This window comes from Armigeres subalbatus, chromosome 2 (assembly GCF_024139115.2).
Source record: "Armigeres subalbatus isolate Guangzhou_Male chromosome 2, GZ_Asu_2, whole genome shotgun sequence".
Classification (NCBI taxonomy): Eukaryota; Metazoa; Arthropoda; class Insecta; order Diptera; family Culicidae; genus Armigeres; species Armigeres subalbatus.
In genome coordinates this window covers 119,426,892-119,451,150 of record NC_085140.1, presented here as the reverse complement: position 1 = coordinate 119,451,150, position 24,259 = coordinate 119,426,892, and the positions used below count along the sequence as shown (strand labels likewise).

The 24,259-nt window shown below is 43.3% G+C and overlaps 1 protein-coding gene and 1 pseudogene across 1 annotated transcript in view; both read right to left on the bottom strand.

Annotated features, from left to right (window-relative positions):
* LOC134209199 (beta-1,3-galactosyltransferase 9-like) overlaps window positions 1–24,259 on the bottom strand; it is a 130,099-nt pseudogene that overhangs the window by 87,981 nt on the left and 17,859 nt on the right.
* Window positions 24,110–24,259, bottom strand: part of LOC134209192 (uncharacterized) — a 20,929-nt gene continuing 20,779 nt past the window's right edge. The window contains exons 3-4 of the mRNA XM_062685173.1: window positions 24,222–24,259; window positions 24,110–24,157 (exon numbers count right to left, since the gene is read on the bottom strand). Coding sequence (XP_062541157.1) covers window positions 24,110–24,157; window positions 24,222–24,259 — 86 coding nt within the window. The remainder of the gene's footprint in view (window positions 24,158–24,221) is intronic.

Genomic DNA, 24,259 nt, shown 5'->3' with positions numbered 1-24,259 from the left:
TATGGGCTGCGATCGGCGGTTGATAGTCAGTTGCGTCAGTCTGTATTTTCGCAATTAGCTGAGTAGATGGCAGGAGTGAATCAACGTTTATCAATTCAAAAGTTTACACAAAATTTACAAAAAAAATTGTCCTAGCTTAAATATCTGTTATCTGTGGCAAAACTATTCTGAAGGTGACGGTTCGATTACTGGATCAAAACCTTTTCCTGCAAATTAACTAATGAGTCATGATTGCGGGAGGGCTGATTTAATTTTTTGACATTTTCAATCCGGAGAAAAAGATTTTGGATTGTATTCGTTACCCTACAGAAGCACTTTCTGGGAAACAAATGTACTTTTTGTGAGCTTTCTCAGTGCATTACTTTCTGCTCGTCCTAGTTATAGACCAACCTGAAGTAGTGTTTCATCTTTTTATTCAGTTTTTTTTATTCTCGATATATCCTGTGTTGATATGAAGTCTCGCAAGTGCTACCAGTTTGTGCGCAGTGTATGCAAATATGCACCACCTCGTGTGGAGAATGAACGTTCACTATTGAATGCATCTTTCTCCGCCCTATCTAAGCCATTGCTGATGTTGCTGTTGTTGCATTCATATTGCTCTTGAGAAAACCCGTGTAGGTGGTTCTTGAGCTATGGTGAATTATTTTGTGCTGATTCTTCACCATTGCATCGAAATAAGGTCACTATGTAGCTTTATGCGGATGGAGGCATCAATGTGATAATAATTATTAGCAACGTCAAAATTTTAAGTGTTTCACTTCTTATGATGAATTTTAATGAAAACAATTTGGTTTCATCTATGTTCATCTTTTTCCTGTTTTTGAAAGAATGCATAATAACATAAAGGATTTTTTCGACACTATCAATTATCAACTTAGCTCCCACAAACAGCTGGCTGTCAAGCTTGACTGTGCCGGCGAGAAATGTAGCCACATCATCACACACACGCACATTCGAACGAATCTATAATCGGCTGAATCAATGTCCATCACCCGCCGAGAAGAAATCCAACCAGGAATTCCACGCACTGCGGGCTGTCAATCAAATTGACACCCAAACAAACGTCCTGCGAAGCACGACTGCGACTATCACGATGATGCGGAAAACGTCCATGCGCTTGTTAACGAAAATCAGGCAATCAAAGCATCTACGTGGAAAGCGTGGAAATTTATTATTAGGGCGTCGTCCGTGTAAACAGATATGGTGGCGTCGAGTGGTCGATCAGCTGGTTCTCCGGGGTACTATTTTTAGGTCGTTGCAGCTGCGATGTCCCATGATGACGGAAAACATCGATAATACAACGCCGGTGCCCAGGTGCAAGTTAACTTCTATATGACGTGGCAAAGTTGCATCCCAAGCAGTAAGCTCGGCCAGAACGAAAATCGTATCAACTTAAAATATTGACGATTATTGATGTATTTAATTTAGTTACAGCCATTCGTTTCGAATACAATTTTAAATCAAAATGAAGCAGTTTTTTTGTGTATTTAATTTGTTATTTTGACTACTAACGAAACCTAATTCAATAAATCTGTAGAAAAAACATAAAATTAAATAACATGCCAAATCAAACAACAATTAACTCTACTCGGAAGACGAAGAGTAAATATTTATTTTAATAAATCTATGGAAAAAACGAAAGATCCTAATCATTTCAACAGAATTCCAGGCTTTTCAACACATATTTCATTGAAACATCTTTCAGATAATAATATATTTCTAGTAATTATTAAAAATAAGGCCCTCCTTAGCTGTGCGGTGAGACGCGCGGCTGAAAAGCAAGACCATGCTGAGGGTGACTGGGTTGGATTCCCGGTGCCGATCTAGGCAATTTTCGGATTGAAATTGTCTCGACTTCCCAGGGCTAAAGTATCATCGTGTTAGCCTCATGATATACGAAAGCAAAAATGGTAACCTGGCTTAGAAACCTCGCAGTTAACAACTATGGAAGTGCTTAATGAACACTAAGCTGCGAGGCGGCTCTGTCCCAGTCCCAGTGTGGGGATGTAATGCCAATGAGAAGAAGAAGAAGAATTATTAAAAATCATCTCATTTAGTTTCAAGGCGACTGAGTAGTAAAATCTGTAGAAAGGAATAGACATATCATAAAGCAAATGTAATTACAACCAGTACCATAGCAGAAGTACCTTTTTACCCTTCCATAGTTCTGTTGTAGACGCCTTCAGGCGCTGGATCATCGCGTTGAACTATGAATTATGACTGATAATGTTGCAGTTGCACTCAGGGAGAACAATCTTCTCCGTACAATAGTGCTTCGAGATACAGTTTCGAAAGATAATATAACCGTCAGAAGTCCTGTGTCAAAGCCATCCCCATTACAAGACCACGATGCCAGCAGACATAATCTCTGGGAAAAAGAGAGAGAGAGGCGGGGGTGGCTATGGATGCTTTTATGTGCTTCTATGTACACATTGTTCGCGTAAATACGATCCACGTTGATGTTGAAGTTAAATCTATAGCAAACAGTTTGCAAACATAGCACCTTCACAATGACTTTACCTTTGCGCTCTACCAACGGTGTGTGGGGCAGAAGAGTCACAGGGGGGAGGTCTGTTTGCTTGCTTTTCGATAAATGACACCTCCGGACGTAGTCATTAATCAGATGACAGGGATAGTTAAAGTGAGCACATTACGGATATCGATTGGCTCTGTTGGTGGGCTGCTAGGGAATAAGAAACTATATCGTGCAACTAGAAGGGAAGACAGAATTTGTTTACTTTTTTAATTGATTTACAAATGGTGTTTAAACGCGAGACGAGGGCTAGGTCGTTCGCCGTTGTGGCGGCCACTCTTTTGTGCTGACTGATGAATATTATAAAGTAAAACCACGAGTAAATAAAATGCCTTTGATCGTCCTTGTGTATAATTGCGTACCAGTTAAAATTACTTTGACGATTACGCAACAAAATACTTACTTACTTATGAATCCTGTACACCTCCAGTGGTGCAAAGGGCCGACTTGAAAGATCTCCATCCTGAGCGTTGCCCAGCTATCGCTTTAACCTGTTGCGCAACAGATTCCTCTCGCTAATTCTATTTGAGCCTGTTCCGCCCACCTAACTCGCTGCGCTACTTGCTTTATTGTACCTGCCAGATCCAGCACAATGTTTGTAGGGTTGCTGTGCGGCATTCTTGCTGTTCGCCCTGCCCTTTGTACCTTTCCAGCCTTTGCCACTTTCTGAATACTGGGTTCGATAGGCGACATTTATTCTTCGCCGCCACACACCGTTCTTTCGCACACCGCCAAAGATGGCCCTAAGCACGCGTTTCTCAAATACGGTACGGTAAATGCTGGACTCTTCCATTGATGAAACAAAATAAACCCCATGGAGTAGTTCATAGCCTCTTGTCTATATTCGTTAATTCCATCAATAATGCTAGCACCGCCGCACTACGTGGAGCAATAATTCAATAGAGTGTTATTTCAAAATTATCTATCTTATAAGACTTGGGAGCTTCTTGGGGTTATTCGGAATCGTTTCTCAAAGTAAAAATCTGGACAAGAAGAAGAAGGGTTTTGCCCTTTAACAACCTTAGGTAGTCCGAGAGTGCTGGCGGAAACACTGATTTTTTGCATATGATTTATTCAGTATTCGGTGACGAGCTCGGTTGTCTAGTGGCTACTGCTTCTGCCTTATAAGCAGATGGTCGTGGGTTCAATTCCAGGGTTGTCCATTTCCGAATATCAAACTGTTAGGTAGAGTTGTAGAAAAACCTACTTATTTTGAAATTTATTCTCTGGAATCATTTATTGACAAACTACTAAATGATCGAACGCAGATTACTAAATGATCGATAATATTCTTCATTCAGGATTCAGAAAAACATTGATCTGACATGATTGGATAATTTGGGATGTCGCACAAACATATTCGAACACTAGTTTGAAAGTGTCTGTTTGATAATGCATAAATCAATGTCCGTAGTAATCGGGTTTTCTTCATAGCGGAAATGCCTGAATGCCGTTTGGAAGAATGTTGTTTGTCCGAACCCCATTTGAGATGTGATATGAAGTAAAAATTGACCATTGAAAAGTTAGATGCGGAAATGAAAATCAGAAGATAAGATAGATAAGAAGTGAGAAGTAGGTAGTGAGAAATGTGGAATAAAATATGGTAAGCGAGAGTGAGACGAAATCAGTGAGATGTAAGAAATTAGAATTAAGAAATGATAAATAAAAAGTATAGAGTGGGTAGTCGAAAGTGTGAGAGAACAGAGCAGTAAGAATTGAGAAATGAGATTGGAAGTTGGTAATGAGAAGTGTAAATTGAAAACTGAGAAGTGACCGGTGAAAAGTGAGTAATAAAAAGTGAGTGGTGAGAAGAGAGAAAATAGTAGTGAGCAGAGGCGTCGCGTCCGCATGTGCAAACTGTGCACTGCGCAGGTGGCAATTTTATCTCAAACATTTAAACTCTCGATAGATCTCTTGTCTTGTCCAAACATATATTTGAACTATGTGCTTTCGGTGAATGCTTTATGGAAATTTGACTTTTCTCGCTTAAATTTTCAAAAGGTCCTAAGTAACATTTTTTTCATGAATTAATTTGAATAGCGCAACCAACAGACCAATATGAAAGCTTTTGATTGCACTACTCAAATTAATTCATGAAAAAAATGTTACTTAGGACCTTTTGAAAATTTAAGCGAGAATTAGATATGTGTCAAATATGTGAGGCAACCAAATTCTTTGATGGGGGCGCGTTAAATTTTTCTCTACGACCCATCCACCGACACCACATTTTGTTTCAACACGGAGCTTTCAGCCGAAAACGCTTTGCCATGCATCATACACGTATTATTTTGTATGTGTGAATAATCTGCTCTAACTGCAATCGGCGATGTATAGGTAGTCAAAGCGTTCTTCGCTTGCAGTGCACGGTTTGGTGCTTATCGAGAACCGGTTTAAACAGCGCATGCGCGAGCGCGACTCGGTGAAGAGAGCGCGATCGGAACAAAATCGAAAGAGAAGAGCAAAGCGCGCGCATTTCTGCTCCATCAAAGCGTTCCATGACGAAAGTTCCGCTTTAAATAAACACCGCGAAGCAAAAGCGTTTTTGATAGATATTTGATATTGAATGGGATGGCCCTTTTTACATATCCACTAATCCTGGCGACAATGTACTGCCCGAACTAGCGCGACATTAGCTCAACGTAAACAGAAATTTTCATCTGCTAATAAGCTTTGGCAATAAAGTCTATTCACAAATACGTTAATTACATTCGACATTGAAGTATCCGACAATATTAACATAATGTAAACAGACATTTCATCTTCTGATGAAAATCTTTATCGTCGCAGAATTAGCGAATATGAAAAGGGTCAACATGTTCAAAGAAATTTATTTCTGATGATTTTTTTTTTCTAAAAATCCAATATATTTAGTTAGGGAGCTATCAGTATAGCATGTGGACAACTTCGGAGGTAGAGGGGGTACGACAAATGTCAGTGGTCCACACAAATTTATGAAAAAAAATATTAGCGAATGTTCATGCTGATGGACGGAAAACTGTTCGACATCTGTCCAGTCCAGAATATTGATCACGGAAATAAATTTTAATTGAGATGAGTTAAAGCAATAAACTTCATTGTTCTCTTTACTGTACAGACTTTGTTTTTCTGATATGACATGTTAATTACAAAATATTATTAGTAACTTTACATGATTAATATATTCCAATTTCCTTTTCTCTATTTAAAACTTTGTCTCATTTTACGAAATAACTCAAATTAGAATTGAAAGTGCAAGCTCAATAATTTCCGAATAGATATATGTCTTATTTGTCACATTGGTAACGATTCTGATGATAGTAATTTTTAATTTGACGAACTATCACTTTTAAGCTTAGTTTAGTTTGAGTTAATTCAGAAAATGAGAAGTAGAACCAGTTAGATGCATCAAAATAAGCATACATATTGAGAAACGCGCTGGAAAATGAATCGTTTATCATTGCAGGTCCCTTTTATGTGTTTTTGTCGAAATATTAAAATAGTGCACAGGTTGCAGAATTGATCACGCGACGCCTCTGTGAGAAATAAGAAGAGAGAAAATAGTAGTGAGAAACGAGAAGATACAAAATAGTAGAGATAAATAAGAAGTGCGAATCAGAAAGGAGAGATGAAAAGTGTTCCTTACTTTTCCTCGCACTTATAATCTCCAACTTCTCCCCTCTCACTCCTCATTTCTCACTAAACACTCCTGGTTCTCACTTCTCATTTCTACCTTCACACATTTACAGACAAAAAATATTTCAAATATTCGTCAAAACATTGCATTCGGTCAAACGGCATTTATCCAAATGGCATTCGACCGAATGGCTGGGGTTCTGCCAAATTGCAGCAAACGCCAAAAATACCCATTTTTTCTGCCCAAGCTTTTGTTTAGAAGATTTAACTGATCGTGTCCAATATACCTCAACAAATCTATGTTGGCAGCAGGGACTATGTCCAAGAGCTTGACGATCCCTCCCCAGGCCATCTGCGAGTTGGGGGGCTTGCCTAGGATGTGGTGGAGTTTGACAGTGGGCTCTGTTAAATTTCTATAAAAAGCTGCATGTATCCGCAATAGGCCCACCAAAGCGACCGTGTGCCGCTCAAAGCGCACAAGCCCAAGTCCTGGTGTCAGGTGGGACACGAAACAGACCTGTCACGACGGCCCTCCGACGAAACAGGAGGTTGACGCAGGCCCAATAAGCTGCCTGGAAAACCAATAAATACGAGCAATATTCGAGATAATACGACTCGACAAAGACCTAGGCGACGAATAAAGGATCACGATTGGAAGCTTGGAACATAGAACTCCAAGTCGCTAGGTTATTGCGAGTTTCTCGGTAGCGGGTAGAGCTAAACTACCAAATGGAAGACGGCACACAAATACCGGAGGGCTAGAGCTCAATCAAATGCCACAAATCCAAGAAAATAGCTGATTTACATGTTTTTCATCTTTATTACACTACTTTCTCCTACCTACATGTCCTTCACCACTGCTTCCTACTATCTTTCGTGTCTCTTACATGCTATGATTTTGAGTACTCACAAAATTGCTCATCATTGGGTGCACCCACGAATCCTACTCACTGTCGCCTCCACGACGCACTTCGTTTGCGACCCCTCATAATCGTGCCTTTCTCCGGCGGTTGGCCGTAGATGTTGTCCTGGACCGTTAGCCACTCTGGTGCTTCGGCACTCACCAACACGAGCGTACCGCGATTCTGCACGGCCTGCACGAATGATTTTCTCCGCGCACTTTCTCCGAGGGGTGTTCTTTCGACGGATTCCTGCACCAGTGAGCGGCCGTTTCGTCCCACTTCAGCTGCTGCGTTCCTTTTCGCCTCTCTGGAAGCACACCGTTCGGAGCTGTGGGGACCCTCGTTCTTGAAGGGCTTCGATGCTATCCGATTCACTCGCTGACCTCGTATCCGGATTTGTCCCTTCCTTAAACCCTATCCTGATGGTGAAGTTCGCGACCCAGTGAAAACACCCGGTCAAATCCAACGGCGCTGATAAGCGCTAATCAAACAGTTTGTTCGGTCGCAATTGACCGACCCGATAGGGGTTTCTTTTGTAGGTACCGGAATAGATGGATCGGCCAAATTGTTCCTTCGCTGGCTGTGGAAGTTTCGCTGTCGACCGCACACTTGTCCGTCGATCGCAATGACCTGTATGAGTTTTTTGGTTATGTCACGCTGGCAAAGTTAACTTTTCGGTAGAATTACCTTTTGTTGCCCCGTCAATCCGTGCTGCATTAACCGGATTTTGCGTCAGCGATCACCCTGCAAGCAGGAGAGTTTCCTTGGAAGGCTCACGGTGCTTTTTTCCTTGTGACAAACGGTGAATGACTCCGTGGATGCTCGTCCGTCTCCCCGTGAGACAACACCTTGAAAATCGACGGTTGAATCCTGTGCGAGCTTGTGGCCTTGCGGAATGCACTTAGGACCGATTGGAGTTCGCAAATTGCGTTTTATTGTCGGACGACACTTTCCACGCGTCCGCTATGCCACCGTACTGCGAAGAATGGTATTCTTTTTTTTTTGTTTCCACTCCCGTTCCGTTGGGTTGGTATCTGTTCCGCGACGCTTCTAAACAAATCATCGCTTCGCAAAGAAGTTACGCTTTGTCACAGGGGTGGGCGATAGTGTTTGAAACGACGGTTGAGAGTGAATCGTGGTTGCGTTGTTGTATTATGTTTTGCGTGTGAGGCGACAGTTCACTTTGCTTCGTTCACTTATTCAAAGAGTAATTCAACCACAGATAAACAAATCTAAACGTAACACAACTCTACCGTAGCGGAAGAATTTTTCATAAATCGATGATCAAACGATTTATGAAAAATTCAAAAATACTTCATTCATCCTCCTAGGATGATGGTCAGAGACAAATCGGTCACCTAAACTCTTGAGCAGACCTCAAGTTACAATCGGTTCCTTAACCTAACTCAACTATATGCGCAAGCCTAGACTGCTTGCCAAATCTTCTTCTCAACATTGAATGACAGCTTTACTGTACAACTAATCTCATAATCACGCCAGCTACTTCTGGCAGAATCTTCGACCTCTCAAATCGTCTCTGACCAAAGTCCTTGCTAGCTTCCACAAATCAGAGCCAAACTACGGCAAAACATTCAAATCGGATTTAAACCTATTGTATTGATTAAAATAGGCGAAATCGCACACAAATCACTAAGAAGCTATATTTACAGACTATTTACAAGGACAAAATTGGTTTGTTTTGGTTTTGTATTGAGTACTGAGAAAAGACGCATTTACTCGACTAAGTTGTCACGAGGCCGGGAAATAGGGTTTTACCGCGCCCTGGGTCGCGTTACCATTCATGACAACCCCCAGTGCTTTAACTCTTGGCCACGCATACGATTTGGATAAATATATTTTTGCCACTTTTAGCTCTGTGCGGTGTGTCAACGAATATTCGGTGGAACGGCTCAATTTCTCTCGATCGGCTAACGGCATAACCACCGGCTGTGCTCATGATGGCGGTCTTCGGTGCTTCTTCTCTAGTGCTCGCTGTTATTTCTCCCGGTTGGAACATGTCCTGTTCCCGGACGACATCTTCTTCTTCTCTCTCCTCCGCATAACCGTTGTTCCCCTGCGCCGGATAGTGGCCGTAAGCGTCAACCCCCGCCGAACAGATTTTTGGTCTTCGACCCGAGGCTTCAACTCCTCCTACCCAGGAACTGATCTGCTCTTCTGTGGAGTCCCTGCAACCCGTTGCCAGTTTACAGGGTACGATTTCTCTCGCTTCGTGAACGGCGCACGGTTCATTCCCTGGCGCGATGGGAATGCTGGATGAACCGTAATTGCTTGCCTGTCTGGATCGCCAGTTGTGCGACCTGCTCTTGTATCGGGACCGTTTGTTCCCCACTCCTCCACTCTCAGTACTACACAGTCGTTGCTCCCTTGCGCCGGATAGTGGCCGTAAGCTTTGACCCCCGCCGAACAGATTTTTGGTCCTCGACCCGAAGTCTCCACTCCTCCTACCCAGGAACTGAACTGCCGTCCTGCAGAGTTCCCTGCAACCCGTTTCCAGTTTAACAGGGTACGATTTCTCTCGCTTCGTGAACGGCGCGCGGTTCGTTGTGGCTCATTCCCTGGCGCGACGGGAATGTTGATGAACCACATTGTTCGACGACCGCTTTGGTCTTCCTCTGCGTTTGGACGTTGGTCTTCCTCCGGTAGTTGCTTTGCCGATTGATTGTCGAGGTGGAGAGGTAGTTTATTAAAGTTGTTGCTCATCACACCTGACTGTGCCATTTATCACGCTTGGCGACGGATTTTTCTGAGCATAGTGCTCGTTGTCCACAGACTTGGTCTGTTTACATAGCTTGATGATGGTTTTGGAATCTCGCTCGGTTGAGCGGAATCCGCTAGTTCCTCAATCGGTCTGGCGAAAGCGAAGAGAAATTTGTTGCTGCTTCTTCACTTCCTTCGTCGTCGTTGCTCCCAGTTGTTGGTGTTTTTCAGCAACCTTTGCTTCTGGTTGGCAGGCATTACCTGCGTACATAGCTTGAACAGTGCCGCTTAATCGGCTTTGATGTCTTTCGCATGGAATCGACCTTTCTTCCCACTCAAAACGTCCTCTAACAGGTACACATTTGTTCCGAGGGCTTCCTTCACGATTGCCGGAACAAACTTCGGCTCTAGCTTGCTGTTGATTTGGTCCGCCTTCGATGAAAGGATGAATGTCCGGCGCCAAACCAGATCTCCGACCTTGAATGACACCGCTCTCGTGCGTAGATTGTATCGCTGCTTCGCTCGCTCGTGGCTGTTTTTGATCCGCTCGATGATGAGCTTCTGAATACGGCGAATCGTCGACAATCTCATCTCCTGGGCGACCTTTGGATCCTCCGCCGTGTTCAACGATTGCTGTGTGTAGAGATCCATGTAGCAGCAGGTTACGTCCGAAATTGGCTTCAGTGGACTTACACCCGTTGCTTCGTGTTTCGCCGCGTTGATCGCCGCTGTGATAGCCGGCAACTTGTCGTCCCATTCACGATGATCGCCGTCAAGGAGCGTCCGAATGCAAGTGACCACGACGCGATTGACGCGTTCGGCGTTGTTCGCTTGTGGCGAATAGTAGGCGGTTTTCATGTGGCCGATCTTGTGCTTTGCTAGCCAAGATTTGAAGACCATGGACTCGAACTGCTTCCCGTTGTCCGACAGTATCAGCCGAGGACGTGAGAACTTCAAACATACTTCTTCCTCTAGAAACTCCACCATCTTTTGCGAATCGGCTGTGCGCATTGGTTTGACGATCACATACTTGCTCACCCAATCTACTATCACTAGCAACACTGTGTTCCCTCGCTTAGAGCGCGTGAGTGGACCCACGAAATCGATCGATATCATCTCCCAAGGAATCTTCGCCGGCTTGGGCTTCCCCATTTGCGGCATCATCGTCACGCCGGGCGCCTTACAGGCTTTGCAAGTTTTGCAGTTCCGCACGTAGTCTCTGATCTCCTGCTGCATCTGCGGGCCAGTAGTCTGTTTGTACTTCGTTCAGTTACATGTACTTATGGTCAATGCGAATGAACACAATGACGTTTGAGACGGGCGCTGTTCACTAAAATGAACACTGCATGAACTCGATAGATGAAAAGTATTCATTCTTAGTAAACAGCGCACTCAAACGTCAATGATAACTCAGTGTATTGGACCATGAGAAGCTCACCGGTTTGTTTATGTTTTGCACCGAAAATGAATTTTCACCCCCGCCTCCTTCTCTTCCATAAACTGGGGCAGTTGAAACACCTAGTGTAATCATCTTGGGTACGATGGAGTTGAGAAGGTTTTGGCAGGAGAATTCAGATAAACGCCTGGCGAGATGAAACTTTTTTTGAGGTTTTAGAGTGACGAAAAGAACTACTACTGCTTGGACAAAATACATCGACATCGTTGGTTGGACAGTTCGGACTGACAAGTTGGTTGGATTCCATGGATGTCGGATATTTACAGCGAGGAGGAGTCAGAGAGTCTGCTGAACAACGAGAAGTTTCAGAACCTCGTCTGCGGTTTGATGTATTTATCCGTCAATACGGCCAGATATTGCCATAAGCACGTCGATACTTGGAAGGCAGATAAAGAAGCCAACGAATCGGACTGGACGGAGGCAAAGAGATGCGTTACCTGAGGGCGACAACGAATTGAAGCTGGTGTGTGCCACTAAGGAGAACTTCAAGGTATGCGGACGGACTGGGCCGGAAATGTGAAGGACCTAAATCGAATTCGGAATACCTGTTCCGTCAGCCAGCCTCCATCAGCTTCCTTTTGGGCTCGCAAGAGGATGGGTTTACGATCTCTGCGCGATGAGGGAGGAGTGATGGCAGCTGCGCCTTTCAGCATCGCGCAATTGAGATTCTCGTCCGAATGTGTGGAGGCGAAAAAGGAAAACAAACACTCCTAGATGGTCAACTCAGCAAAAGATTGGGTAAAAATGAGTATATTTCCATACATTTTGACTCTTTTATATCATTGTGATGGCCGATCATTTTGAGGTTATGAGCAGAAGGAAAACAAACATGTTTTACACTGACATGCACTGTGTGCTAGCGCTAAACGTCACTCATCTCTATTCAGTGAGAGCGCGAGGGACTGAAAGTGTAAATGGTTCTGAATGAATGAAAAGAAAAGAAGAATGAATAAAGCTCAATCAAGTTTGTTATCTCGATCTGACAGACGTGTTTTACGCCTCTCAGCCAGGAACGGAACGGTTGACATTTATTTTATCATTCATTCTGCCAAAGTCAAGAAAAACAAATCCACGACATCGCAGCAGCAGCCACGACCAAGCAGACGACATCAGCACATGATTTATTATTTTCTCTCTCACAATGAATGTTTCTGACCTCATTTCACGACGTATGACCGTTTTTGGTGGTAAATGATAATTTCATTACTCTTGCTCATTTCAGAGACTGAATCTAATAAATTAGTAACAACGCTGTATTCTTTGAGGCTTTGCGTCACAGGCAATTAGACACGATTCTGTTCTGTTGCGCTGCGCACTAACCAAAACAAAATATAATGCAAATGCTTAGCGCGCGTGGCTCGAATCTCACGCAGCAGCAAACAAACAGTTTCCTCATCGCAAAAAATGTCACAATGAGGCGTACATTTTTTTGGAAAACAGTTTCGGTTGCGGTGCGTGAAATTTGACTGGATAAAATGTAAACATTCGCTAATCACGGTGTTTCTGTACATTTAACACTGCCTCAGCTAATAACCGCAGCCAAATTCCTTTTTTGCAGCCGGTTCGATACCAGAATGAACTTGTCAATAAGGTAGGCCGTCTTTAGTGTCTCGCACTGCTCGCTTGACTCGATCAAAAATCGAGGTCAAGTACGCAGATTCCGAAAGGCCTTACACAGTTGAGCAGTTAGACCGAATGGCGGGCAGCGTAGTTCGCCTCGCGCGGTGCTCGCTGGAAACGATCGTATCAACGGCGGTTGTAGGGCTAGGCGGCTAAATGAACTACAAATGAGGGAGCGCGGTAGCGCTGTGGAGCTGACGCCAGTAAGGTCTCAATTATGTTTCTGCAGGCACGTCATGGCTATGTGTATGGTATATTGTGATATTGTGAAGCGAGGGCTGGCAGTCTGACATTACTCTCTTAGTAGGGCCGGGTGACACCGACTCGAAACGGCGAGTGGGCTAATGGCTAGGCTGTCTTCCGTCCCATAAAACCGTGGCGGGTGCCGCAGCACGCTGCCCAATCCTGCCATCCAGTTTGCCTACTGGGTGGAGTGAGCTCAGATGCACTTTCTGACTTGCTGATCTGGCTCTGAACACGCAAGTGTCAACCCTCGCATGGCCTCCTGCGTATAGGGCAGGCATAGTCAACCATGGAATCACTGAGGCGACTACTCCAGGTGGATTCGGCGGCAGCCGGGGACCCATAGAGCAATGAGCCTTGAAAGACAAAAATCATTGGAGATGGAGGTGATGGACCCCTTTGCCAAAAGGGGTCTAGCGATCCCCTATTAGAGAGGGGAGAGTGGAGTGACGTTTGCTGCTATTGCGGTACCAGAGAGTTTCAATGGTGGTGGGAGTAGCCCTGCCTGCGCCTGACGAGCCACTACCAGGGGATACGGGTGGTGGCCAGCAACTCGTAGGATCATCAGGTTCATAAGCAGCAAGCAGAACACCAACAAGGAGCTTAAGCAGAGCCTGTTGGTGCTTCGCGCAAAGCTATTCGTGTCGCAAGACAAGAACAGGACGCTTATATCAAGCGTGTAGCGCAGCAGAGAAGGTAGCCAAAGGTACGCAGACCAAGGCCTCTCCTCCCTAGCGGTACTGCGCGAAAGAGGCGACCGCCCTTACGGCCAGTGAGGGTAAGAAAACGCCAAGCTCGAAGCGACCCAAACGCGCTACCATTGAAAAAGCGTCGCCTGGATGGTGCCCGGGCCTGAAGGGCGTGTGCCCAAGAAGGCGAAAGGCACTAGACAGGGACAAGTTGCTGAGCCACAAGTTGCCAAGCCAGCCATCGGTATCCACCGAAGGGATAAATCCTTGGCAACTGGTCAGTAGCAAGGATCTAACGATCATTCAGTAATTTGAGTTCGATCATTTAGTAGTTTGTGATTCGTGTACTATACTCTCAGAAATGGTGTTACTCTACGTTATATAAACCATTGATAAAAGTTAACATTAGCTCCGAGGTAGAGGTTCGAAATTCAACACCCACTCGACCATGACGAAGGTGAGAGACAGAGCGAGGAAGGCCTTGTTGGGCAAAACGAACAAGGACAAATACGCCGATGATCCTCAATGCTACTGACGGCCGATAGCCTATCGGCCCTGGGCCAGGATATTACGAGCGTCAGACGTACCAGAACGGTGAAAGATCTTGGTACTGAAGCGGGAAACAATCCAGCGGGTAGCTTACAAAAGCTTGCCCAGGAGGTCTTGGGTGACGGCGCTCAGGTCAGGTCGTTGGGTGCGAAGTGACCTCCAGTGTAAGCAACTGGACGAGGTCACGACCGCGGAACGTCATCTCTGCCGTCAAGAGCAGTGCGCACAGAGGTTGAGCGGTCCTCTGTACGTCTAAAGGGATTCTTTGTGAAGCAGGTGCCTATCTCAGACTACGGTGGCTGACGGCAAAAGGTCATTGAGAAAGGGAAGCTGAAGATCGGCTGGTGTATGCCCAGTAAGCGTGCTCCAGCCACCTTCGGTGGACAGGTGCTACCGGTGCCTTGAGTCCAGGCACAAGTCTTACTTGACTGCAAGGGCCCAGAACGAAGCAGATGTGCCGTCGCTGTGGCGAGGCGCAGGAATGCGACAAGGCACCTAGGTGCCTCATCTGCGCCAGTAAGAAGCAGGCCCGGAACCATGCTATGGGCGGGCTTGCGTGTCCCTTCGGAGCCAATCGGAAAAAGCCGTGCAGTAACACAGCTGAACCTGAACCACTGTCCTACCCAGCAACTGCTGTGGAGTCGGTCTCGGAGTCGAGGACCGATGTCGCCCTGCTTCCGACCGTACAACGTCCCTGCCGACAATGGCAACTGGGTGGCGGACGGGTCTGGGTCGGCACAATCTGCACAATGGGAAGGTACCAGTTCAGAGGTTGTACACTCCTCCGCGGAGGTGTCGCGATAGCCAAGATGATGATGATGATGATGGTCCGCACATCCTACAAAGGTTTGACCTAGACGATTTATCTTTAAGATAATTAATTGAATTTAATTTTTCAACAATTCAATGCAGTTGCAAAACAAAACAAAACGATCTGATTACCATCACAGATATAAATTTCATAACTTTCCATTACTATCCAGCAAAATAATAAATGTAAAAAACTGTTAATTTCATCTACAGATTCTCATAAGTATCATAGTGATGCTGAGTTCATAAAATACAAAACTTGGATACCTCTCCGAATTTCAAAAGTTCCAAAGAATCGCGTTTCATGTTATTACAAGTAACGTTAGCCACTCGAAAGCATCAATAATAATCTAATAAACTATGTCGTTGTCAACAAAATCAAAACTTGGTTTACCGCTCCGTCGATATCAAAAGTATCGGTATCGCCAACGGAAACAAAACGCTACTAGATAGCCTATTACTAATCCGCAGAATCATTGAAACAGCTGAAAAGCGCAAGCCTGTCATAATTTAAAATCATTCATATCTGCTTTACGCGCGCAGACTCAAACTTTGTAGACTACACAAGAAAAGGTCAAATTACAATTACGTCAATAAATAAAATCCATCATCATCTCGAGGCGAACAAAATAGTTTATTAGTACCTCAATAATTGAAAACACAATTGTCCAAACAAAATATCCGTAGGTCAAACTTCGTCAAAGATCAATAATTAATGATTTTTAAAAGTCAACTAAGTGCTGCTTAAATACAGCTTTACGTGTGAAACACAAAGTCTCTTGAATTGTGTAATGTCGTTGCGTTTGATATGTAGGCATCGAATTGAAATCATTGATACCTTTAAAAACAAAAGAATTTGTGAAGCTCCATCCAAAAGTTTGGTGTTCTTACATCTTCCGCGTTTCTAGTGTTATATCTATGAATGTCACTTCCTCTTCGATCACACAAATATCGAGGCAGCAAACCATTTACTACTTTGAAAATGAACACCATTGTTAAATACACATTTTTGCTTCGAAGCCACTGCAATGCACCAACAAAAAGTTGAGGAAGTGAATCTGTTACATCAAAATCAAACGCATAATCTTATTCTGCAAGCGCTGCAATCTCGATATTTGTGTTGCTAAAAACACAAAATGGAAGGGCAAAAGTCCAAGTGAGGAGATGATTGATTTGTACAACTGTATTTTACTAGCTGTATTTAATTCGTTTTCAGTCGACAAGTTCCATACTTCTTGGCTATTTTCTTGATGACATTGTCAATGTATGGTCAAATTTCAATTTATCATCAATAATCACAAGATATTACATTCATCGCGATCAAGTGTCTCGTCATCAATTTTCACAGAGACATTATCAATTGAACGATTTCGTGAATAACCATGTCTGTTTTCTAATATTCAATTTTAACTGCTTGTACTTCAACCATCTACTTAAAGAATGCAAATCTTCATTCAAGTGTTCAATCGCTTCCTCCAGATTTTGAGCTGCAATGAATATTACAGTATCATCAGCAAACAAATTAATGTCCCAATAACGAAGACCGTCGCATGTCATTAATGTACATAGGGGCCCTAATACACTTCCCTGTGGTACACAAGGTCATTCTCCACGGGACGACACATCATTGAAAAGGTCCGTTGGGATCTGTCAGACAAATAGCTTTCAAACCATTTGTATCAGAACCGAAATTCCGCAACTTAACAGTTTCAACAATAAGGGCCGAGAAATTGTCTCAAAAGCGCGTTTGAGATCAAAAACACAGCTAGAATAGTATCTTTGCTCCATATTTTCCTTCCATTTAGATAATACCAAGTTCAATGCAGTTTCACGGAATGACCTTCCCTAACTGATTGTTCCGGTATTAACAAGTTATTACTATTTAAATATAATTAGCTGGCCTTTAACTGGTTCTAAAATTTTCTCTATGTGTGTAACATGTTGATGGGACGAAACTTTTGTATTGGAATCACTAGTGATTCCTTCCTAACATGCAGCACGTGCCCAGTTTGTAACGATTCATTTATAAGGTCCAGCAAGTTGCGTCCAATGACATGAAAGCAATCTTGAATAACTCTACATTAACATTATCAACTCCAGCCGTTTTACCTAAAGAAAAGCAAATGTTTTTCAATTCTAAAGTAATCGGTGAAAACAATCAAATCTACAGTTAATATTTATCGGCTGTTTTTATTTCATCAGGCTCATCCACTAACTCGATAGATCGGTTAATAGATAAAGACACTATTGACGAAATAATCGTTGAATTTAGATGCAATTTCTTGTTCTGACTGTTCTAATGTCATTAAAAGTTATGGACCGCGGCTTTACACTACTCAGCTTTAATACGATTTCAATATTTTCCATAACTCTTTTTTGTTTTGTATGATAAATTTTCCTTTGAATATACTCGCAACGTGTACGTGTCAAAGATTGCGAATATTTTTCCGCTACCTGATACCTATTCCAATGATTTTCATTATTAGTTCTGAAACTTTTTATACAATTTATCTCTTTTACGTTTCAGGCGCAAAGGTCTAAATTATACACTGTTAGAATTATGCAAAGTTACTTCTTCTGTTCTCCTAATTGATTGGTACAGGATTTCAAAACGTTTGTAAGAACAGCTGATCTTTCATCTCTATTACCGGAATTTCTTGAAAATCACGTTTCTTTCGACAAGACCGAAATTGCTTGTTTAGAATATTTTCTCAGCACTTCATTTTAATTAAATTACTATCATTACTATTATTGTCGTAACGTTAATGACTAGCGTTTCATGATCAGTTACTTTAAATCATTACTCGTTTCGCTAGTTACAGAATCAAAATTTATACACATGATCAATCAAAGTTCTACTGTGCTGGGAAATACGCGTATAAGAATTTACTTTTTGTTTCAAATTAAAAAATCCAAATGTTTCAAATGATTCATTGAATCGTCACACCAATTGATATTAAAATCCAGCAATTACATTTAATTTACTAGGATCTATAATAGCTCAACCAGTTTTCCAAAATTTCAATAAAACGCTGGTCACTTGCACAGTGATATAAAACACCATAATTACCCATCTTCATGCCACATTAACTGCAATGCCTAAGAACCAGTTTCCATCACAAACTTCGTTCAATTGAAGCTTGAACTGTTGATTCTTTGACATAAATAGCAACACCGCCGTGTGTCTAGAATGTGATAAACAAGCAGCTACACTATAACCCGGAATGCTATGATCAAATGCTTCAATGTACTATATGAGTTTCAGATAGAAACACTAAAATGGACGTTTATCTACAATCTTACGTAATGCAACGAGTTTGTAGAACAAACCCAAATATTCAAATACAAAATATCAGATCTGCTCACATTTCTACTAGAACTTGTTTGCTATTCATTGAAACGTAAGCTGCTCTTTTCCGTTCAACTAATCGTATAAACACCCTCAGTACTGAAGGCACTGTGGTTCACGTCAATTTCATTTTACGTTCAGGAATTCATTTTATACAATTGACACATTTCAATACAGTTGACGTGCATTCGGATGTCTTGTGACGATCGCTGCACTTTGGCACGCAATCAATCTGCAATCCATGTCTCATATGCTAATTCTCCACATTGAAAACATCTCAAAACACTAATTTCAGAACAACAGGCCGATCAAACCTTATTTAACTTTTCTCGCGGTCAACAAACAACTATAAGTCTCTTTATCGACTTCAATAAACATTGTTCTTGTTATACTTAAAACATGGATTTTCATACATTCTTATTCTTTAACATCATTTATTGCGATGTCTTCATTCAGTCTTTCAAAATCTGAATGAATTCATCGGAAGAAAACTGCCTATTCCCTTCACTTTGTAGTCTTGGCACCGATGAGGAACAACGGCATTATAGTTTTCACCCAGATCGCTTTGAATGCCATTTTCACAACATCAACAAAATCAATGGTGTGTTCTACTATGCTGCTACGCCCCACCAAGGTGGCCAATGGAACAATTCAACAGATGGTCGACAGGCTTCGTCCGACCTAGTAGGTCGGAGCCCGTTCGTTATAGCTGGAGATTTTAATGCTTGGGCAGTGGAATGGGGCAGCCGCTGTACCAATCAGAGGGACAAGCGTTACTCAGGCACTTGCAAAACTCGACGCAGTGCTTGTCAATGACGGAGCCAGTAGCACATTCCGTAGGAATGGGGCCGAGTCATGGATAGATGTAACGTTTGTCGCCGGTCTGGTCTCTGACCTGGACTGGAGTGTAGACGAGGCTACACCCATGAGATCACCCTAGCAATTCCTTAAGATCAACTATGGTGTGCAGCATCCGAGGGCGGGTGATCCTGTCAGGCCCGTGGGTGGAATCAATCCTTCGTCAGCGAAGTTTTCACCGCGGCCCAGGGACAGGAGGCCAACACCGCAGTCTACGCGGGATGCGCTGGTAGCTGTCCTATCACGCGCGTGCGACGCTACTATGCCGAGCCCGCCAGAAATGGCAGACGCCCGGCATTGGTGGAGTGCCAGTGCAGCCTACGATCAGCCTGTCTCAAGGCTGACGTAGGACGCAACAACCCGCACCGGGGAGGAAAGAGCGGTCCGCCGGGAAGTGTTTCGAGCTGCGAGACTGGCCTTAACAAGCCATCAAGCAAGAGCGTGCTTCGACAACCTGTGCGAGGTGCCAACGCGAATCCGTGGGGTGACGCCTATGGATCGTTATGGCCAAGACCAAGGGGCTCTTCACCCCGAACGGTCACCGGACCTGTTGCGAGGATTATCAAAGTACTCTTCCGTCCGAGCCACAAGTCCCTGCCTCTTCCGCGCTGCAAGGCGCTGAGTGTGCCCAATGGTAGCTCCGGTGACGAATGAAGATTTACTCGCAGTGCTAATACCCTTGCGATGAACAAAGCTCCAGGGCCTGATGGAGTTCCAAACAGTGCACTTCGAAGGGTAAGTCCACGGTGGACGCTATCAACTCAGTGCTAAAGACTGCAGTGGTAGCGTCCAATGGGACTGTACCGGTACCGGTGGACTGTACGTTCTTGGAAAGCTACTTCCAGAACCGTGTGCTGCTATACGAGACCGATGCCGGTCAGAAAGTGTTCCTATTACCCAGGAGTCCCGCAAGGTCAATCCTGGGCCCGGTACTATGGAACCTGATGTATGACGGGGTTCTGAAGCTAAAGTTCCCTCCTGGTGAGATCTCGGCTTTGCTGACAGTGTAACCTAAGGAGTCTACGAAGTCGATCCCCGAAGTAGAATAACCGATCAGCACTGTGGCGACTGGATCAGTGAAGGCCTTGAGCTCGCTCAACATAAGACGGAGGTGGTTATCGTCAGTCACCGTAAGTCGCACAACATGCGATTGTTCACGTGGGAGACGTCGCGATCACTTCAAAGCAGGTCTGAAGATTCTGGGTCATCATAGACGACAAGCACCTTCGATAGCCATGTCGAATATGGGTCAAGCAGGCTTCGACTGCTGTGGCGATATCGAGGATGATGTCCACAGCTCCAAAGTGTGCGCCAGTAGGAGGCTACTGGCAGGCGTTCGCATCTATCCAGGTACGGCGGCCCGTCCTGGCAAAGCACTGTAGGTAACCATTTTACCTGCAGAAACTGGAACCACCTACCGCTTGATGTGTCTCAGGGTGATATCGGCCTCTGCGGTATCGCACGACGCATCCTGCGTGATAGCGATATGATGCCAGTCGGGCTGGTCATCCGGGAAGAGAGGAGTGGAGCTACGTGGCACCAGAGGGCCGCGAACGTACCAGGGTGACTTCGGTTGCCAGATGGCGGCAGGTGGGATAACTCCTCGAAGGTAGGTGGACCCACCGGCTATTCCTAACACATCAGCTGGGTGGGGAGACCCCATTGGAGGACACGCCGCGCTGGGAATGCAGGAATGTTGGTTCCTATGACTACTGATACCCGCGGCGTGAGGAGTGTGGGTGACATCCAAGTCAGTCTCATGGAATGAAACGAAAGGAATGGCACCAAATCAGTCTCACACGGTATGTTTGAGTTGAGCTAGTCTCATATAGTATGAGCAGGTGGAGCACCAAGTCAGACTCACATGGCATGTCAGAAGTGGGAACCTAAATAAAATGTCCCTAGGATGGAGGCGAGAGTTAGGTCGAATGACTAGAGAGTGTATGTGTCAGCGAACTGAATGAAGAGGTGGAGCATCCAAGTCAGACTCACATGGCATGATAAGGTGGGCGGGACAAGTCAGACCCACATGACATGAGAAGGATGGCCTAAGTCAGACCCACATGGCATGATAGAGGTGAGCATACAAGTCAGACTCACAGGGTGGGAGACGTAGCAAGATTGAGGGTGGAACGAGCACCCGTAGCTCAGCAGGGACGGTGCCTGTGTGAGCGAGAATGAGCGAGTACGTTTAGTACTCCATCCCCAGAAGTAGTACTGGAGGTAGTTCCGGGAAACGATGGCGAAGGGAGTTTAGTCGATATTACCGTACGGTCAGGTCAAATCCAGCACACTTCCGTGTGGTGTTTGGCAACTACAATGCACGTGTGCGGTTGGTGTAAATGCATTCTCCTTGTAAAAAAAATTAAAAAAGACCGACTGGACTGTACATATGAGTGGTCTGAAGACGGCCTCGTCGACATCGTACATGCAAGGTACAATCAAGTACAGCAACAGTTCGCTAACTGGGCGCGTTTTAACTGGTTGTTTTTAACTGGGCGTTCGCTAACTGGGCCAAAGCCGATGCAGTTAAAAACAGTTATCCGTCAAAAACAACAACAAGACTCGGTGACGAGGGACTCTGAATGGTATATTCTTTAAGCTTCACGAAAAGACGATACAACAATGCATCGCGAATTCCTCGTCAGCCCAGTTAAAAGCGGCGTTCGTTAACTGGGCTGGTGTTTAGCCCAGTTAGCGAACGGATGCTGTAGTGGAATTAGATGATTTTACGAACTCTATGACAAGTAAAGTGATTCACTGAAAGCTCAAAAGAATTTTCTTACCAGAATGAAGATTTTATTACGAATCATAAGTCATGGCTTCAATAATCAACAAATCATTATCGCTGTTCTAAGGATGGCTTATTTTTAAATTCTCCACATGATTTGAATCTGAGAGAATGTTCTTGATCGCTTGGTATATTGATTAATATCTTCTAGGTGAAGGTGGCACAGGCAACTCGGTCATTTTTTTCAATCTCAAATTTTGAACACATCGCTTGATCAAGCTCTAGTATGACGTTCCATGCAAATAAAGCTTTCTGTTATAGAAGATATTGTGTTGCTGGAAGTGGTTTTGAAGTGTCCGGCACTTGAGGAACCATTCTTCAACATTACTTTTATAAAATTAGAAGTAAAAGCTCAGATAGTGATGTACAAGTTTCGGGGTTACACGGACGTGCAAGTTAAAATGTAGGATTGAATCCTAAAGAGAAAGAACAAGTCTCTCACTTATCATCTCTGTATACATCCGTGACACCTTACTTTGCGCAGTTAAGGAAATACAAAATTGAATCAACTCATACAACTTACAAAAAGTAGCTATCTGCCTGAAATAGTTTCCATGCTGTATGTATTATTATATTATTGTTTGAGAACTAAATTTGGTACAAAAATCTAAAATAAATAGTAAATTGAACTTCAAACAGACCCTTATTATATGCCTAACTTTGCACTCTTGAAAATTTCTAACACGAAGCAAGCGTCTATCATACAATTTTCATCCAAATTTTATTTTTCGCTGAAACTACTATTACAATTTATTTCATTCCATTTGTATTTGAGAATATGAGGATGCCGGCATTATTTTCTTATGATTCGACATACTTAGTATGTTTTCGTCTGTTTTGTATGTACAGCCTCATTTATGTACATTGTACAGGTAACAAAAGTACTTTTGCGTAAACCCTATTCCGACGAGGTATATCATAAATGTTGAAATTATCGAAGAAATACGGTTTTGCGCAAAATTAGGTACACTGTATTGTTTCCTAACATTGCGCATCATCTATTTTCAAGAGAAATGTAAATAACTAACCAAATTCTCTGAGAGCCTACAATATTATAATTATTGGGTCCATGTAATCAGTTGTCAGCGAATGTAAAATTTACAAAATACAGTTTTCGTTAAACCGTCACTTGTCATTTGTGCTAAGAACACGCCATTTTGGTCATTTCGCTGTTTTTCAGTACAAGTTTCGACTATAAAATGAAAAATTGTCATTTAACAGCGAAAAATGCTGCACTATTCTGATAACATGTATATTGTGCTGACAAGTAATAATTATATTTCGAAATGCAATTTTAACGCATTCTATTACAAAATATCCAAAATGCGCAAAGTTAGGAGCTGCGCAAAGTTGGGTGCGTGCACGGTACACCCAGGTTTTTTACGCAGTTAGAATTCATTAATTTCTCAGTTAACCTAAACTTTCACAGCTTTTTAAATACCCCCAATTTTCTTTGATTTGAAGGTCTTAAACGACTAAAACAAACCGTGTAAAAAACCTGGTTATTATATGATATGTAGCATACCGCGAGACTTTTTGCAAGCTGTCATGATAGAGAATTCGAAATACTACACCCATGATAAATTTATTTTAGAAAGCTTCAAATGGGGAGCTTCAAATGAAAGGACGAAAACAAAGCACAATTTTTCTGTGAGGGCTGCCTATCCGATTCTGTTTTGTCGCACTTGTATGCATGTTTGATAAATTTGTTATCATGGCTTGTTAATTCGAACAGTTTTTGCCTCTTTATCGTTGTTCGTTTTGTTAAAATGTGATTATGTAAACAACGATTCAAACGACGGTTTGTCGAATCTGATAGCACTCCCACTCAAATCAACACAGCCAAACCCTGCAAACCCTACCTTTAATAATAACGTTTTGGTTGCGTGAGCGATACTGAAGTTTTGATTACTTTGTTTACAAAACTAGATAAAAATTTTCCCCTTTAAATCGTTTCATTTACCTTGCGGAGGGCCATTTCAATCCTGATCCAGCGCTACGTGATCAATTGCTGATTGAATGTGGTCCTGTAATCAATTCGAAACCATGAAATAATGTTCTAGATAATCAATAACATTCAACTATACTTACGAATATTTTTCCATTTCCGACGAACCGTAGTTCGCCTG